The sequence below is a fragment of the Cheilinus undulatus genome, linkage group 7 (assembly GCF_018320785.1).
Source record: "Cheilinus undulatus linkage group 7, ASM1832078v1, whole genome shotgun sequence".
In the NCBI taxonomy this organism is placed as follows: Eukaryota; Metazoa; Chordata; class Actinopteri; order Labriformes; family Labridae; genus Cheilinus; species Cheilinus undulatus.
In genome coordinates this window covers 19,381,498-19,398,917 of record NC_054871.1, presented here as the reverse complement: position 1 = coordinate 19,398,917, position 17,420 = coordinate 19,381,498, and the positions used below count along the sequence as shown (strand labels likewise).

Here is a 17,420-nt window from a genome sequence, read left to right as displayed (position 1 = left end):
CAGTGCGTGCCATTCGTGTTACTCTACCATCTCCAACTGTCTAAAAAGGTTTCATTTAGCCATAATTGTTTTTCTTTCAGTCAAAGGAGTATCAAATTTAATTCTGATGGACTTGGGGGGGATATCACATTGTTTCCAGAGATATTTTATTAATGATGAGAAGTCCCATCACTCACCACATCTCTCCTCGTCGCTGCCATCGGAGCAGTCCGATGACCCATCACACCTCCAGGCCTGATGGATGCACTGCCCGTTTCCACACTGAAACTCTGACACTGAGCATGTGGGAGGCATCTGTGGGCGTGGTACCAGGTGACCTAAGAAGAGTCAAAGTCACAGGGAGCTCTCGGTCAAAACAATAACACAAGACAACAGTAGAGACCAGCTGCTCAGCTTAGCCTACCTCTGCTGCTTACTTCTTGTTTTGAGACTCTGTTTAATAAAACCTGCACTCCATTAGGTGTTTTTACTAAACAGTAAACCACCATATTTATTTCATGGGTAAATTACACATAAAACGTGTCCTTCCTGGTTTGCTTTGTGAGCTAATACAGCCACATTTCCATCAGGTGGTCTTGTTTGATTGAGTACGGTTTGGTATGGTTCAGTACACTAAACACCAAAATAGTTTGTGTTTCCACAGACACCGGCACCCTTACTTGGTGGGTGGGCTGTAAAGGCATGCATATGAAGTCACACGCAGCACAAGTCTGCCGATCCAGCCGCTGAGTAGGAGAAATAATGAGTGACAGAAATCAGCAGTGACTAAGCATTAAACAGCTTTATTTTAATAACTAAATCTTAAATATGTTACTTGTGTTTAGTACAGATCCTGGGCTGATATACAGCTCATGCTCTGAATAAAGCATTCTGGGATCCCTTGCAGTGTTAACCAGGGAGGCCACTTTAAAACAACCACTGCACCGTAGTGGTGGTGGGGGATGGGGATTTGTGATATGAAGGGAGTTTTGGCTGACAGAACAAACAGCCAATGACAGAGAGTAATGATGGTAAATCACAAGTAAGAAGCAGCATAAAAATCTTGAATGAGATTGAGCATAAGAAGCTCTCAGTAACAGTCCTTATAAGATAACTTAAAGGTTAACTTTTCTTGACCCCCAACTGGGAGATTTGGTAATGCTTCTGTGGCAGTCTGTGACACATCGCCCAGTGTTTCCACAGCGAATATTTCACGTCTTTCACAGCAGCTGCCATGACAAAACACATGTCGTTAAAATTCTAAAATATGTACACAAACAGGTACGGGACAAAATCAGTGAAGTAAGGCAAGACATTTACTAAGTGACTTTGGATAAATCTGTTCTGAACTCTTTCAGCTCTTCTTTGAATCAGTCTAACCAAATGAATAACACTGTCAGATAAGCACTTAGATCTTTTTTCATATCAGTTTCCTCTTCTACTGTTTCCCCAATGAACCCACAGTCATCTGCCCCAGCATCCTGTCCTCTGTTTGACAGAAATTAAACATACTAGAGTTTCCTGCCAGCATTATAAAAACATTGAGGTTTCAAGTTTCTAACCTTGTGAGCAACACAACAGTCAGTATTCATGCCTGCAGGCAGCAGTCTTAAGGTATAATAACCACAAAAAATCTTATAAGAATATTTACTCTTGTGAGTTTTTTTCTGTGAAAATCTTGTAAATTGTAGGACATGCTGTACGCCAAATCCCTCTGGAATAGAATATCAAAGTCTGTAATGATTTAATGGGATTAAAGATGGAAATCTGCTATGGTATTCTGTCGGCAAAGTCCAACACAGTAAGGTGGTATTAAGACTGAGCCTTTACTGTACTATTAGCCTAATAAATACCTGTTTAAAACCTGTACATTAAAATACATAGAGCACTAACATTCAGACCTGCAGGGAGAAAATATCTTTATAAATCTGGCAAAGCCACTATTTCATAAATGACTGTATTTGGTAAGAGAGAACAACTCTAGGTAAAAGGTTATGTAGTTGAAAAACTTTTACACATGCTGATCATCTGAGCATGTTAGACTTTTACTGTTTGTGTTAAAGTTGCTGCCACTGACTGAGCAGAAACTGTGAGATCCCAGATATTTACCTTTAACCTACAGCCTTTGTGGACTTGACCTTGTGTGTATTTTAGCTAAGGTCAAGTGTATACAAGTAAGGAGCATGCAACCCTTAATATTTCTGTTTTAAGAAGACTAATTTATGGTTTTACTTTTTGATTCATGCATCTATGTGCTAGTGTGTTTGACAATTCATTTATTAATTTAAGTATTAATTATATCAAATACAGTTAAAACCTTTAGAAGACTTGAGATCTTTCCCACCTTGAGCTGGTGCTTAAACAGTGTGTATTTGCCAATGCCTTTCAGTCATATTTGCATATAAACTTTCTGGAAACTGTTGTGTGATTTTTATTATTCTGAACATTTTTTTAGCTCCCTCCAGACCCTCAGAGTCAGTGCAACAGTTTTAAATTGTAAGCCATTTATCCCATGTCTGCACTTTAAATTCCTCTCCAATACTGAAATGATACTGTTTTCTTAAACTGTACATAAATATCAGTTTTATTTTCACTGTTGCCAAAAGAAACGAGCCGTGAAACCCCAAGCAGACTGCATGAATGTGTGTGTTTATACAGTTTGTAACAGGATCACTCCATAAATGCTGTACTCACCACAGCGGTGTTCATCTGATCCATCCACACAATGTTTGTGTCCATCACACACATTCAGTCTAGGAATACACGAGCCATCATTACACCTAAACTCCTGCTGTTCACGGCAGGAGGGAAGAGAGTGAGGTGAAACACCTGGAACACATGTAAACAGACCGTTCACAGTCACTGTGCTGAGTGTCAGAGTCAGTGAGATAACCAGTTAAAGATACAACAAGGAAAAATGTCATAAAAACATTTCAGAAGAGTTGAAAGTCTTTTTTGTCACCACAACCACGTAATGATTGAAATGTTGGAGTCTTATACAAACAAACAGCTATGAAAACACTTTAAAATTTTTGGACACATTGCAGACCTCTCATGCTACTTCAGTCTCTCTCATACAACTTCCTTTATTTTGGTTTAAAAAAAAAAAAACACTTTAGTTGCCTAAATCTTCTTAAGAGGAGCTTGAAATGTTCTCATGTATAAACTTAAAACAAAAGGTACCGAAATTTGTGTTAGTAGATGATTTCTTTGCTGTAATAATGCTTCTTGGCAATAAATCTTATACCATTAAAAAGCCTGTTTATTTCCCTTTTAAATGGTGCCACATTTGTGAGGAACTTACGTTTGTGGGATGAGCAGCAGATCTGAGCTTGTGGGTTGCACCTTTTAAAGATTTGCTAAATCTTCTCTGCCAATGCAATGCTGTGTATGGTTCTTTCACATGCTACTGAGGCTCCTGTTTACCAACTAATTAAACTGTAAAACTGGCAATGTGTCTTGTTTTTTTTTCAGATTTCCACCAAAAGCCACCAAACATGAGTCAGTGTAGGATAAGCTGTTTTTCATGGGCTCAACCCACATACTCAGCTCTGCTGCTCATCCCACAAACGCATGTTCTTTACAAATGTGTGCCATTTAAAAGGTAAATAAACAGGCTTTACTGCCGTATAAGATTTACTGCCAAGAAGCATTGTAACAGCAAAGAAATAATCAGGGGTGGAAAGTAACTTATTACATTTACTCAGATTACTGTAATTGAGTATTATTTGTGTACTTTTTGAGTACATTTTGAAATTATTACTTCCACTTCTACCTACGTAAGTTTTAAACAGTGTAACTGAACTTCTGAGTGAAATGGTCTTCAGTATTGGAGTTATTTGAAAGTGTTGATCCATCAGTTCTACTCTTTTGGTCATGTTTCTAGTGGACTGTTTTTGTTTGTTTTGTTTTGTTTTTTTCTGCACCATTAGTGAAGTTATCCACTGAGTTAGAGTTCCCACCTGTGACCTAAGATGCTTATTCAAGTTGCATGTTGTATTAGAATGCATTGCCTTGCTATGAGGTTGACTCTCTGTGTTATTATTATATTTTTAAAGAGTTTCTGCAGCTTAGTCATAATGTAAAATATTTAACACTTTCAAAAGTGTAGTTTAACTAAATGTGGACCAATATAGAGTTGTAAATTAAACTCTACATGAGTTTGAATAACACTGTCAATTTTGATGTGTATTTTACTCTATTACAGAAGTTTGACTTTACCTCAACAACCTGGTTGGAAATCAATTCTCTTGTGTTTCTTGCCAATAAGGAAAGATCATATTTTATCATACAACTCCTCAATAGCCCAGTAATTTAAGTAAACTTTAAATACCTCTTACTTTTACTTCAATAGATTTACCGACTAGTACTTCAACTTAAGAAAGATGTAACCAAGGAAAAGGTTCTTTTACTTTCTTATAATAGTTGTGTACTATTTCCATCTCTGAAAATAATCTACCAAACACAAATGTCCTTCTTTTTTGAGAAACTGTGCAGTTCGTGCTTGTCACTTAAGTCCATCACATTTTATGTTAGCAGTGGAGAGCTCTTTATTTCAGTCAAATATGTGTTTCATCATGAACAACATAAAACATCGTTTTTTCCCTAAATGTGTGAAGTAAGTTGACTGTTATTTCCATAAACTGTATTCAACTGAAACATGCAGATGTTTATAATATATTTCACAAAGTGCAAAAATGCTTTTGCAGGTTTTCAACTGCAAATATTTAAGACACGCAAAGGAGTAAACCTCACGACTATGTCGATCAAATACTACACGAAAAACTACCGGTGTCAGGCTAAATATGTAAACTGTAACACTCAGACTTACTTTAGAATGATGTATTTGCTTATCAACATTTAAACTTAGGAAACATGATATGCCAAAGACCAAGTTTACTGTAGCGTGTATTGTAAACAGACTTCATTCAAACCTACAGGCGGTGCGCTTCTGTGAACTCTCCTCCCTCCACTTCCTTATGAAAAACCTCCTCAGAAAAAACAGCTCTCTCTTTATGCCTATGCATTTATAACTGCAGCTTCTTACCTTGAATATGAATGCGGGTCAGCGATGAAAACAGGAGAAATAAAATGCCAAGGTGTCCCATGCTCGATGTCCTCCACGGTTGCAGCGCACGTGGCGCAGAAATATGACGCAAGAGTCGATGCTGTCAAACAGTAGTTTTCATGAAGATGTAATTGTTAAGTAACGGTCGATGTTTGAGTTCTGAACGATGCTACAGTTATTAATAAAACTACATTAATAACGTTAATACGTGTATTTAAAGTTTTTATTTCTTTGAGGAATTGACGTCAACGTAAGTCTAATGACTTTAATAAATAAAAAAAATAATGGTCCCGTTAACGTATTTTTTAAATATCTCTAAAAGTCTTTTTCTCGTCGTTATCGCAGCTCAGTTTGTTTGCATAACCCTGAAATGTACGAGTGCGGTTTTTGGTATTAGTCTGACTAAATGTAACCTCTATCGAGTTTACCTGACACAAGTTAAATCAAAATTCTTAAAACTAGGAACTTCCTCCCTTGCAGTGTAGTATTTCTTTTATGAAGCAGCGCACTTTAATGATAGCACTTATTGTGTTTACCTGCTCACCCTCACAGGTGGTTTTAATCAGGGTTAATAATTAGACTGACATTTCAAAGTAAGCTTCCACACTTAATTCAGCTCAGAGCCAGCAGTCAAACAGACCGACACTGGTGTAAATGCTTTTATGGACAACAAAAGGACAAGCACCCACCATCAGTAGATTTACTATTTCTTTATTTTATTGCATCAGTTCTTTGAGGTACAATGCAAACAAATTGCACCACAGAAACGGCCATTTTTTTCCTCTAAAGTAATGGATTTAACCGAATTAAGCAGGATGACTTTCAAGTTTTTAAGATGTCAAGGGCTGCCACTTTCTCCAGTTATTAAATCAGAAATCTGCAAAGAAGCTTTTAGTTTTCAAATGCACATTTGTGCAGTCTCAGTACAGTTTCTGTGAGGTATCTAATCTTACCTTTCAGGGGTTAAAGTTTGATCTCTTCCCCCCTGGTTTTAGCAGGATGTAATTAAGTATAAATCACAGCACCTGGAATCTTTTACAATTTAAAATGGTAAATAATGTGATATTAGGTGTCAAGGACTTCTATTTCTGTTGCCATTATATCAAAGAGGTATCAGTATTATTTGAATTTTACCAATAATATGCATTCTCCTAAATAAAATAAAATGAAATAAAAAAAAATGTTAATTTGCCATTCACACCTAAGGTTTCAAATAGATTAGCTCATGTTCAATTAGCATACTATCATTGATGGTTCTCACAGTAAACAGTATTTGCTTTAAATATAATTAATATATCTAGAAATAGCATGGAACCAGCTACGACATAATAGAGAACTAGCCAAATGAGTGTTGTTCATCATAAACTGTTAAGTGATCATTTCTTAAGTATGTGGCAGTTTTCATTCCAAACATTAGTCTACTTAATGTACCAAACAGAGATGTAAGTGTATATGACATCTTGAATGACTGGGGTGAAATAGGAGAATTATACTGGCATTAAACTCAGTCCACCTTCTGACTGTAATTTATTCCAAGGAAATTAAAATGTTACTTTCCCATATGTCTAACTTGTCCTCCCAGCTAATCCACTCACCTTTGGTGTATTATTTCAGACCTCTTGCAGACAGCAGCATGTTGATTTACACCCTGATTGTTCAAAATCATTCACTTTTGTTTAGCTCATTGTATAACCAGAATAACAAGTTTGACAAAAAAAGTTAAATAGAAGACATTTTATTCACATTTTCTATTTTACAGGATACAACCAACACACGAAGTGGTCAGGCCTCTGCGGCAGGTCTAGACGGAGAAAAGGGGTTGTTCATGCTGAATGCTCTCAGTCCTGCTGCTCAGAGGTATGGCTGGTCTGTGGAGAGAGAGGGCTCCTTATACACAGGACCCGGGGTCACTGGGGCTTTTGGGGCTTCAGCAACTTGACTGGAAGAGATCAGAAGAGTTAAGGAAATATAACAGGTATTCTATCAGTACCCTCTACATGATAATACTAATAATTAGTAGATAAATAGGTGGTTAATAATCTTATTTTAATCCGCCTGCTTACATAAAGACATTAGATCTAAGAATTTTAACAAGACTGATCAAACAGCTTGACCATCTGTGGTTGCTAATTTGCTCAGAAATCTCCAACACAGTTACAGTGCTATTTAAAACCCCCCTTGATGGATATGATTTGCATTCTCCACACACCCTACAGCAGCTACACAAGCTCTAACTGCAAACCTAAGTGCATTTATTCAATTTTAATGTGACTGTTAACGAGAGTCCCATCTCACTCATATTACAACAGCATTAACTGTAATGGCTAGCTACATGTCAGAAAAACATTGTCATTATTGGTCTCATTTAAGTGCAATGCAACTATTCCTGTGGGAGTCTGAACACAGTAGCATACCAGCAGAAAACTGATCAAACTTTGAATCCATTACGACAGGAAGGTCTGACATTTGCCTCAGTCTCTTCTTGGATTTGTTTTTCAAAAGTTATTTTTCCCAAAAGTAACAGATTGGCTTGATGTGGAGGGACAGAAGTTAAGTGAAAGCACAAGTCATCCAGCTCTGTTAATCAGGTCTTCTTGATCTACCTTTTTACCCAGACCCAGCTTTGGTGAAATGTTTGATGAGATAGTTGCAATAATTAGAGATACATAGTTATCTAGTACAAATCAAAGCAATGATCATAAATGTACATATCGAGTTATTTACCTGCCAGCTGTGATAGCCTTTTGTGAAGACATGACAACAGTGGCTGGTACCGACTCTCTACGCCCATCTCTGGTGAAGTAATAGTTGCTGGCATACTTGTGGCTCGGTCCTACAGGTAGCTTGGGCGGTGGCTGTGTCCTAGGGAGAGTCAATTGTAGACAGAATCAAACTGTGTCTTAAAGCTGTCCAAAAGAGACATTATCAAAAACTTAAGAAGCGTCTACATATGTGGGCAATAATGTGCAGAGAGATTTCAGGTTTAGTAACATTATGTGCAATAGTATGATGCAGTGACACCCAAAAGTCCTGTCATATATACAACTGTAATGAATGCATTTGTTTTTTAGTACTTTATCTTTATCTTTATATATATATATATATATTTATATACACACGTGTGTGTGTGGCTGAGTTCATGTGGGAATGCGAGGAATGTAATTTTGTTGTTTTAGTGTTGGACAGTGTGCAGTGATAATTAAGACATTTAGGGAAGCACGGTATTCCATTTTAGATGATATCCGAGATGCCAACATTTACAAAATAATCTTATCCGATAGTACTGCTTCAGCTGACAGAGGCTGATCCTGATAAAAACTCTACGATTTTAGGCTGGTCACACAATACACAAATTTAAACCTGATTTGAGGCTAGATTTGCCTCCCCCGACGATCGCGGGGGCATATCCTGAGTGGAGGATCTTCTCATATGATGATTTGTCTTAATAATCCTCATGTGTGGTGTCAACACAATAATTTTACTGCTCCAAGTCATGTTTTAGCCTCTCAGAACCCGAATCGTAAATATCAAACACGTTTGATATTAACGATGCTAGGTTGTAATGCCTCTGACGGAAAACCCACAACAACAAGTAACAGTAAGCAGAACAGGGAGCATCACCAGCCAAATGTTAAGCACTCCCACCACTCAGAAACAACTGTACCTTCATTCCAGCCATGATTTCATCCTGATTCTTTTCTTTGTTTTATGATTGATGCTGCAACTGTAACGCATACCAGGACATCCTGTTGTGGAGGGACAGCAAGCTGAGGATATCAATAGTCATTTATGTTTACTTTTATTCTAAAGTCAAATTTGATCACACAAGATTCTGTGAAATCCCGTGTGCCGGGAATCTTCATTGAGTTTGTTTGCAGGTTGGCAGGTGTGTGGTCTGATGGTCTAGCGGGTGCGTTCGGAGGATTACAAGATAAAAAGCTGTTTAAAATTGTCCTTATGTCTGTGGTCTCCCATGTTTTTAAAATCATTTAAGATGTGACAATTGTCTAGTGTGTGGCAAGCCTTATTTGTTCCTACAGCCAGTATTCAAAGCTGATAGACACATTTTATATCCAAAACACTGGCAGAAATTTTCTTATCTGCTGATATAATGCACTTTTTAAGCCAATATCTGGCAATACGAATACAATACCAATTACATTGTGCATCCTTAAAGACATTCCTCTATTGCTGACATTGTATCTTTGACAGGTAGCAATGCCTTTGCTGCATTCAGCCTGGTTTGTGCATCTAATTTTTGCTGCAGCTATGCCATAGTTGCCTTCTCCTTTGTGAGCACTACATACTTGTGCACTTGTTGTGTCTCTGTCACTCTGCAGTATTCCAAATAACACTATACTGGGAGATTTCTTTGCTTGTTGTATCACCAATTTGTAGTCCCATCACATTTCCTTGAGTGTTTGTATACAGGAAGCCATGACAATTGAAACATGTCAATTACATTGCCAATAAATACTGCAAATATATACGATATACTTTTTCTTTTTACGAAAGAAAAGGTGTGGAGACGTTGAAAGAAATGGAACACATTGCTACTGAATAGGTTAAAGGAGGAGCGGGGAATTTTTTGCACTTACTTGGCCACTGAGGGAAATGTGAATTAGAAAAGGCACCTACAATATTTTTGGATGCTGGTAAGGAGAATTTATGAATACCTTGGTTGTCTGCAGCCGTGTATCTCACTCCATGCGTATACAACACAACTGTAGAAACAGCTCAAAGACTGGCAGTGACCTGATGCTTTGGACTGTTTTAATAGCGTTTGAAATCTGCTCTTTGCAGACAAGCCTTCATCTAACCCTCAATCCTTCTCTTGTATGCAAGATTTTGTTTTTCTTATTAGTATGTATGCCTCAGTTTGATTTTAATGAAATATATGTGTATTTCAATTATCTTTGAGTTCCTCTGGGTATTATCATCTAGAGTTACAAGGTGCAAATTTATTACATTAACTCACATAGGCTGTTGTACTTCTACTTTTCTGCATTTTAACAGCATACATTACCAAGTTAAAATAATATAAAGTAATTACTCAGTGCCTACAGTAAATGCAAAACACATCACTTGTACTTGAGTAGATTCAAAGGCCAGCAATTTTACTTATTTTTTAAAACCAAACTTTTGTTCCAGTTTAGTATTTCTGAACTCTTTCTGACCCTGCTTTGTCACAGACTAGTGAAGGTAACACAGCTCCCAGTGTTTTTTAGGTTAAGGTTTTCTCAGGTGGAGGCATTTCTACGGTACTTGTGAAATGTGTAAATTGGACATACTATGGTCAGAAAATTAACATCCATCATTCTACGGACCAAAACCTGATCTTGATGCGTTTTCATAATACCCTACTTCGTCTTCTTCATAAAGGTTTGTAATTCTAGTCATATTAAGGCCCAGCAAGCCAGTGTAACTTTTGGGATGTCTTGGCATGTCAAAATTCAGAATTAGACCTGGAGACAGTGATGTTTACTCTACTCTAGGAGTCTGACCGGTGCAACCCAATATTTCAAACACAACTCCGGGTTAGCTGTCCCTTGTTCACACAAAACCTCTCTGTACCATGCGGGTCAAAGCAGGGTATCAGGGCTGCTTAGGACCTAAGTATAACTACCTACTGATCTGTCAATAGTCATGTCTCGACCTGGGTGTTTTAACAACACTGTGGAGAAGGTGAGTCTTACCTCTTTGCGATCTCGTCATACCTCAGCTGCAGTTTGGCTTGCAGGTCGTGCTAGAAAAATATCAACAAAAACCGTTAAATTATGTTTTATTACTACTGATGGTACCTGAAACCAAACAGTCAAAACAACAGACACATGAAGATCACTGCAAAACTAGCTTGAGTGATTAGCTTTGCAATGCTATATTAGTTAAAACGCTACGTTTAACTATCTGTCCCGAGAAATCACTCAAGAGATAAACTTCTCAGTATTGTAATGGTTCTGAATCAGATAAACTATGGCCTTTCAATGTGTAACCTACCCCAGAAAGGAAATTTCGAAGCCTCTGGATGATTTTTGTAGCAGTCGCCATGTTTGCTGTTGTGAAGGGCACGGGATCTCTTCTTCTATGTAAAATAAAGCCCTTTACTACAATACTGCCGTCTAGTGGTCTGGGAGGGAAACGGCTGCTTCCTAGTAAGTGCCATTAAACCATAAGCCTGCCTCCCTGCAATAGGTTGTCATTACAATTTCACAGAACCAGTGTTCAAGAAATGTGCAGAAATAATCATATAAAATTATTTATATTTCAAGACAAAAGTTTGGACGATAGCTCAACTGGACCCTCTTGTGATGAAAGATGTCTATCTATCTATCTATCTATCTATCTATCTATCTGTCTATCTATCTATCTATCTATCTGTCTATCTATCTATCTATCTATCTATCTATCTATCTATCTATCTGTCTATCTATCTATCTATCTATCTATCTATCTATCTATCTATCTGTCTATCTATCTATCTATCTATCTATCTATCTATCTATCTATCTATCTATCTGTCTGTCTATCTATCTATCTATCTATCTATCTATCTATCTGTCTATCTATCTATCTATCTATCTATCTATCTATCTATCTGTCTATGTGCAGCTCTCTTTCCACCTCCTGCTGGCTGCAGTGGGTGCATGGTCTCTCCTCTTTAGGGATCAGGTCTGTGGCATCCTCTCTCGATGGCGAGGTTGCGTTCACTGAGTCTTTACCTACCTGGTCAAACATTTCCTCAGCTGTGCATCAGTCACAGTGCTTAAATATATTCCCTATTAAGGGACAAATAGTATTCCAGTTTGCTTTTGTTTTTTTGTTTTTTATTATTGAATAATTTGGTTTAAGCTAGTTGGTTTTATGTCTGAGAACTCTGCAGATGAACAGAATCTCTGTACCAGCTGTCTGGGAGGAAAGCTCTCAGCAGTCTTTCTGAAGCTCAGGGCTTTGTTATGGAGCATGTCAGTTCTGCTCTGCATTATTTGGTGTTTTCCATTGGACACAGAGGATGAATATATAGAATCATGCATGCAGTGACAATCTGATGTTTGTCCAATTTTGTAAAGCTCCATTTTTCCCATAAATAATCTAAGTTATTTCAAGCAAAAAAAACAATTCCTGTAGTTCCCTAAAATCTAAAAAAAATCCCCATAAATGTTCTTAGAAATTTGTTATCCTATTTAAAATTAACTGTATCATGTACCAACATTTCTTACAATGCTTTAAAATGATCGTGTACAAAGCAAAAGGTATGAAATTTATTACATTTACTACAGCTGACATATTTTCCTTCACCAGAGCTGTGGACGACTACTGTGTTTGACATCAAAACCCCTCTGTGATTAACAATGACGAATTACATAAGGATTAAGCAACAGCATGAGTCAGACAAAGGATGAGTCAAAGAGAAATACAAATTTTATTTGTTGCACAAGAGAACACAGTACAGGGCGACAGCGCCAGTATACCATGCATCAAGTATTACAGATGTGTGCTTGTCTTCATGCAGCATGCACTGAACAGAGGAGTCCACAGGAGAATACATGCACATGTACAATTTATCCCGCCAGTTTGTTCTAGAAGAGTGGGTTTAACACAAGCTGAGAATTTCCGATGATCCAGTGGCTGAAGTTTATGTTACGCATCACTATTACCTGTTGTTACTGAGGGATAAATAGACTTAGAACCAGTGGAAATCTTTCAAGCATGGACTACATCTACATTCAAACATAAACCAGGTAGACGTGCTGTGGGAAAAGGATTCTCCTGTCATTTTGGAAGCAAGAGTAGCATAAATTCTGTTTCAGAGGTGTGTTTTTTCTAGAGAGCCTTTTTAAAATACAGTTTCGAGTTACGTTTGTCCCTTACTGCGTGAATGAATCAAATTTGTGTTGATAGTGAGTTTGATTTTATCCTGTTATACAAGTATGCACATAGTAGTTTTTTGCTTATTCCTCTGCAGCATTACTTCACTGTATGACATCATTATTAAATGTGCAAATGTAAAACACCTTATTTTTTCCCAGCATGTATTTAGCTCTGTTAACCAGGTTTCATTTCATCCCTTAGCTCAATTAAACTAAACTATTCCATTAACTGACATACAGAAATGCAGGTATTTTCATGACCATAATAAGTGCATGTTAAATGCTTCTCAGCTCTGTGCTAAATTACTCCTTATGAAGTTTCAAAAGAACTAAACAAACAGATATGTAATTTATGAGTTTTCTTCAATGGTATCAAAGAGGGTAGCTTTATCATATACAGCCACAGGATAAAAAATGTCTAAACAGTACATCGCATCTTTGTTCATTGTAAACAATTCTGTGGAAGGTAACTTGGCCATTTAGCAACATATACTCTCTGATTATGCATCCCTAAAGCACATCATGAGCTGTAGGGACTTTTTTAAGGAGAGCTTTAATAGCTGAGCTTTAAAAACAGAAGACTCAAGAGAAAGTACAAAATCCAGCAACCGCAATCAACAAGTACCACAACAAACCAAAATGTAAGGACCATCCGGAGAGTACTGGATGTAAAATACTGCTCTGTACCTCTTCCTCCAGTCTGATGTCCTTAAATCATTGTGTCTCAGTTGTCATTGTGCATATACTGTCCTGTAACACATTTAGACTTTTACACAACTTGTTATCAAAATATACATCAATATTTCAACAATACAAATACATAAAACACTTGTTCAAAGAAGCCCTGGGTTTGGATTTCACATAAGGGCTTCCCTCTGCCAATTTTAGTTCACTTTCAACATACAGTACAAAAATACATATCAAAATACATTAGTGCACTTTTCCCCTCCATGTAAACATCACTACACGGTGAATATAGTAGGAATTGGTATTTACGCATGGCATCTCTTGCATGCCAATGAAAAACAAACAAACAAACAAAAAAAAACACAAACACAAACGCTACAGTTCGAGGAAAACACTCCAAAAATATACAAGGATCAAATACATGTCCAGGTACAAAATGTCTCATAAGTACGGAAACACAAAAATAAACCCAAAAGGTTTTCAGCAAAAAGATAATCCCCTTACACAAAGAAGAGGGCGTAGACTTATTTGGCCGCTCAATGTTTTCCCTGTAAGTTGCATGCTTGAGTATTTAAGTATCAGGCAAAGCCATCATTAGTATTTGCAGCAGAGAGGAAAAAACATTTTTGAGATACTTCTCTTTGTTATTAAAACAAGATTGTACTGAGTAACCAGATGTAAAGCCAAGTCATCCAAGTTTCATTACAAGGTTGCAATCAAAAGAAAACAAAAAGAAACTTTTGAGACACGAACAACATAACTGATTAAAATTTTCATTTCAATCATTAAAGATATGGCTATGAGGACAGTGCACTGACAGCATGGCACATAATAAATACCCTTTTTATGAATCGGCTTCATCAAGTCTTTAAACACTGTCATTTTAAGTCACGCAGCTTTGACCTTGAATTCACACTTCAAGAAACATGATCAAAAAAATCGTACAAAGAGCTCTTTTGAAGTGAAATACGAGATCCAGTTATCTTTCCATGCTATACTTCATCTTTCTTCCATGCATGCATGACTGTTTTACTTTTGAATAATAGTCATATTGTAAAAAGCAAGGCAGCAGAGTTCCAGCTGTGCAAGCTTCACTGTTTAAAGCAGCTTTTAAACTCGAGCAGTTTTCTCCCAACATGCATATCAGAGCTAGCAGCTTCAGTGATCTCTTGTAGGATTGAGTGCCAGTGAAAGCAGCAGATAGTTCAGATTTTAGTTGTATATTACAGTCTAAGCCTGGCTGACACGTAAATCATGTTGCTCACAGTGTGAACCATCAGTCATTCTTAGGTTTACTGAGACTTAAATAATAGCAGTGTTACACATGTGGAAGCTGCACTGATGATGAGAGGAAGAAAAAAAAATATTCAACACTGACCTCCTAAGACCCTGCATGTACATATGAGGACTTTACATTTTATTGTCCAACAACATAGAAATGATGTCTATTAAACTTTTATGAGATGGTTGTTCAGAATGTCTGTTTAAGTAATTTGGTTGACTCGTTGTGAAATTCACTTTCTGGATGCTTTGGGGAATTTGTTTGGAAATTTTCAAGTACCTCCATGTAGTTTAGGGGATATGTTTGTATATTTTAGAGAATTTCACTGTAAGTTTTGGGGTAATTTGTTTTTCAATTTATATTGGCGTTTTCACTGGACTTTGGTTTTACGCCATCTTCAGTTTAGGAAAGGCATCTGTGGGGATTTATGGAGTGATGTCTTCTGAAAATTTAAGGATTTTTTATGGATATTTCAGGGAAACTGTTTGAATGTTTGGGGAATCTACTGTCATTTTCCAGGATTTTTGGGGAAGGTATTTGTACATGTTTGCTAAGAATTTTTTTTTGGAAAATTTCAGGAATTTAAACTGCATTTTTTGGGATTTTTTGCAGTAGTGTCTAGGCTTTATGAGGATGTTTCACTGAAACATTTGGGGAATATTCAAAGAAATTTTGAGCAACTTTATTATGGGATACTTTAAAAACATGTTTACAAATTTTCACAGAAATTTGAAGTAATATCTTTGAAATTTTGGAAAGGAAGTTTACCAAGAAATTCCTGTCATAGACAAAGCTGCTTTGACTCATAGGGTCCTACTTATCCAGAAAAAAGTGGGATAAACTAAAGATCCATTCCAAACAAAAGCTCAGCTCTTAGGGTCTCAGGAGGTTAAACTTCAGCCTCTGAAATCACTTCTTGTACCTTTTGGTCCCTCAAAAATCACACCTAACTTTATCAAACTACTCTGTACTGCAACATTTATGTAAAAAATAGACATTCATAAAAAAAAATCCCAATCCAGTCCAAAGACATAAAAACACATTTTTACAGTATGCATACAAAATGTTAAGCCTTGGCTATACAACAAATGAGAATGTCCCCCTTTCCCTTTATTAGCTCATCATAATTTACAAATGTAATAAATAAGACCAGAATTTCCATAATGCCTCATGGCATATATTTACAAATTACAAAATTCAAGTAAAATCTTCCTCCACTCTCTCTGAGCATGACAAGTCTGTAAATGAGTCAAAAGAAGAAAGCCAAGGGCAGTTCAAGTGAGAGCCATGCTGTGATGTCACTTTCTCTGATGCCCTTTTTGTTCGGTCTCCTCTCTGTACTCTGATGACACTCCAACCTGAGGGCCCGAGGAGGATGACGAGATCTCTGCAGGCTGCCTGCTGCTGCCCTCAGCAGGAGGACGTCCTGCCTGCTGAGACTGAGATGACGTGACGTTCACTTCTGCTTCTGCTTTCTCGTTGCTCTCTTCTCCATCTGAACATGGCTCCCACTCATCCTGCTCCTCACTCTCTGTGGAGCCCTGCACAGCAATCTGAGGCACCAGTGTGAACCTCCTCACCACCGGCACCTCCAGCTCTACCTCCTCACTGGTTTGTGGTCGGCTGAGCACCCAGGCCATCCTGGGCTGCAGCTGCTGCGTTTGTGTCTTGGTTCTTGGAGATGTTGTTGTCACGGTGACTGTGGTGCTGGTTTTCTCCTCTGGCTCATCAAAGCTCACCTCCTGCACCGCCTCCTGTTTCTTAAAGGAGTCTCTCCGCTCTGATAAGTTGAGCTTTCGCATCACAACTAACTGTTCAGACCGTTCTATTCTCTGGCTTCCCATGTATCCCCCCAACCTGCTGTGATCCACCCCAATGTATGAGCCTCCACATGCACCCTCTACCTCTGAATCGCCCAGCAGATCAGCCTCACCATAAAACGGCACTTCTAGTGTGTGCCTTCGGGGGGCATGTAACTTCTTATCAGTATGGTACACGCCAGAGAGCTTCTCGGCCGACTGTACCCTCTTCAGCAGGGGAGATCGAGGTGGCTCGGCACTGCGGGGCCGGACAACATGTCTAACAATGGTGGGTGGGGACAGGGTTTTGCCGTGGTAGGTGTGAAGGGTTTTGGCGAAGCCTGAAAGCGGTGAGGGAGAGCGCTGTGGAGACAGAGGCTGGGTGGAGGATGAGGACTGGCAGGCCAAAGGAGAAGGTGGGATGTTGCTGGTTGACTTTCGGCGGCCCACCTTGGTGTAGCGCTGTGTGCTTAGTTTGGACCCCAGGCCATGCAAAGAGCTGGGTCGGATGTGTGCAGCCGGGGAACTAGGAGAACTGGAGCAAGGAGATGTGCTCTGAGGAGAGTTGTTTTCTGGGAAGCAGAGATGGCACAGCTTTAGATACTGTACACAAGTTTGGAAGCCTTTTAAAAATCTACACACAAATACTTCTCTACACAGTTGTTCTCATACTTTTTGAGTTTTTGTGCACATCAATGTACATCTGAGGGTGATTACAACACAAAGATCTAGACAGG

At 38.1% G+C, this 17,420-nt stretch overlaps 3 protein-coding genes across 7 annotated transcripts in view; all 3 read right to left on the bottom strand.

Moving 5' to 3' along the window:
* Positions 1 to 5,564, bottom strand: part of LOC121512226 (low-density lipoprotein receptor-like) — a 28,344-nt gene extending 22,780 nt beyond the window's left edge. Inside the window, exons 1-3 of the mRNA XM_041791391.1 lie at positions 5,027 to 5,564; positions 2,674 to 2,808; positions 177 to 317 (exon numbers count right to left, since the gene is read on the bottom strand). Of these exons, the coding sequence (XP_041647325.1) occupies positions 177 to 317; positions 2,674 to 2,808; positions 5,027 to 5,087 (337 nt within the window). The 5' untranslated portion in view covers positions 5,088 to 5,564. The remainder of the gene's footprint in view (positions 1 to 176; positions 318 to 2,673; positions 2,809 to 5,026) is intronic.
* A 1,202-nt stretch (positions 5,565 to 6,766) lies between these two features.
* Positions 6,767 to 11,159, bottom strand: ndufa7 (NADH:ubiquinone oxidoreductase subunit A7). The gene is made up of 4 exons (XM_041790765.1): positions 11,045 to 11,159; positions 10,744 to 10,793; positions 7,772 to 7,909; positions 6,767 to 6,986 (listed from the first exon to the last, which is right to left on the bottom strand). Exons 1-4 carry the CDS (start codon positions 11,093 to 11,095, stop codon positions 6,899 to 6,901), a joined length of 327 nt encoding a protein of 108 aa, XP_041646699.1. The 5' UTR covers positions 11,096 to 11,159; the 3' UTR covers positions 6,767 to 6,898.
* Positions 11,160 to 12,448: 1,289 nt separating this feature from the next.
* mast3b (microtubule associated serine/threonine kinase 3b) overlaps positions 12,449 to 17,420 on the bottom strand; it is a 56,983-nt gene continuing 52,011 nt past the window's right edge. For all 5 annotated transcript variants that reach the window (XM_041790989.1, XM_041790987.1, XM_041790988.1 and 2 more), the window contains one exon: positions 12,449 to 17,255. In XM_041790989.1, the coding sequence (XP_041646923.1) occupies positions 16,183 to 17,255 (1,073 nt within the window). In that variant the 3' untranslated portion in view covers positions 12,449 to 16,182. The remainder of the gene's footprint in view (positions 17,256 to 17,420) is intronic.

Coding starts and splice junctions, on each gene's coding strand:
- ndufa7 (XM_041790765.1), bottom strand. CDS start 11,095: ATGGCGACTGCTACAAAAATCATCCAGAGGCTTCGAAATTTCCTTTCT. Junction 10,794..11,044: donor TTCGAAATTTCCTTTCTGGG/GTAGGTTACACA, acceptor ATATTTTTCTAG/CACGACCTGCAAGCCAAACT. Junction 7,910..10,743: donor TATGACGAGATCGCAAAGAG/GTAAGACTCACC, acceptor GACTCTCCCTAG/GACACAGCCACCGCCCAAGC.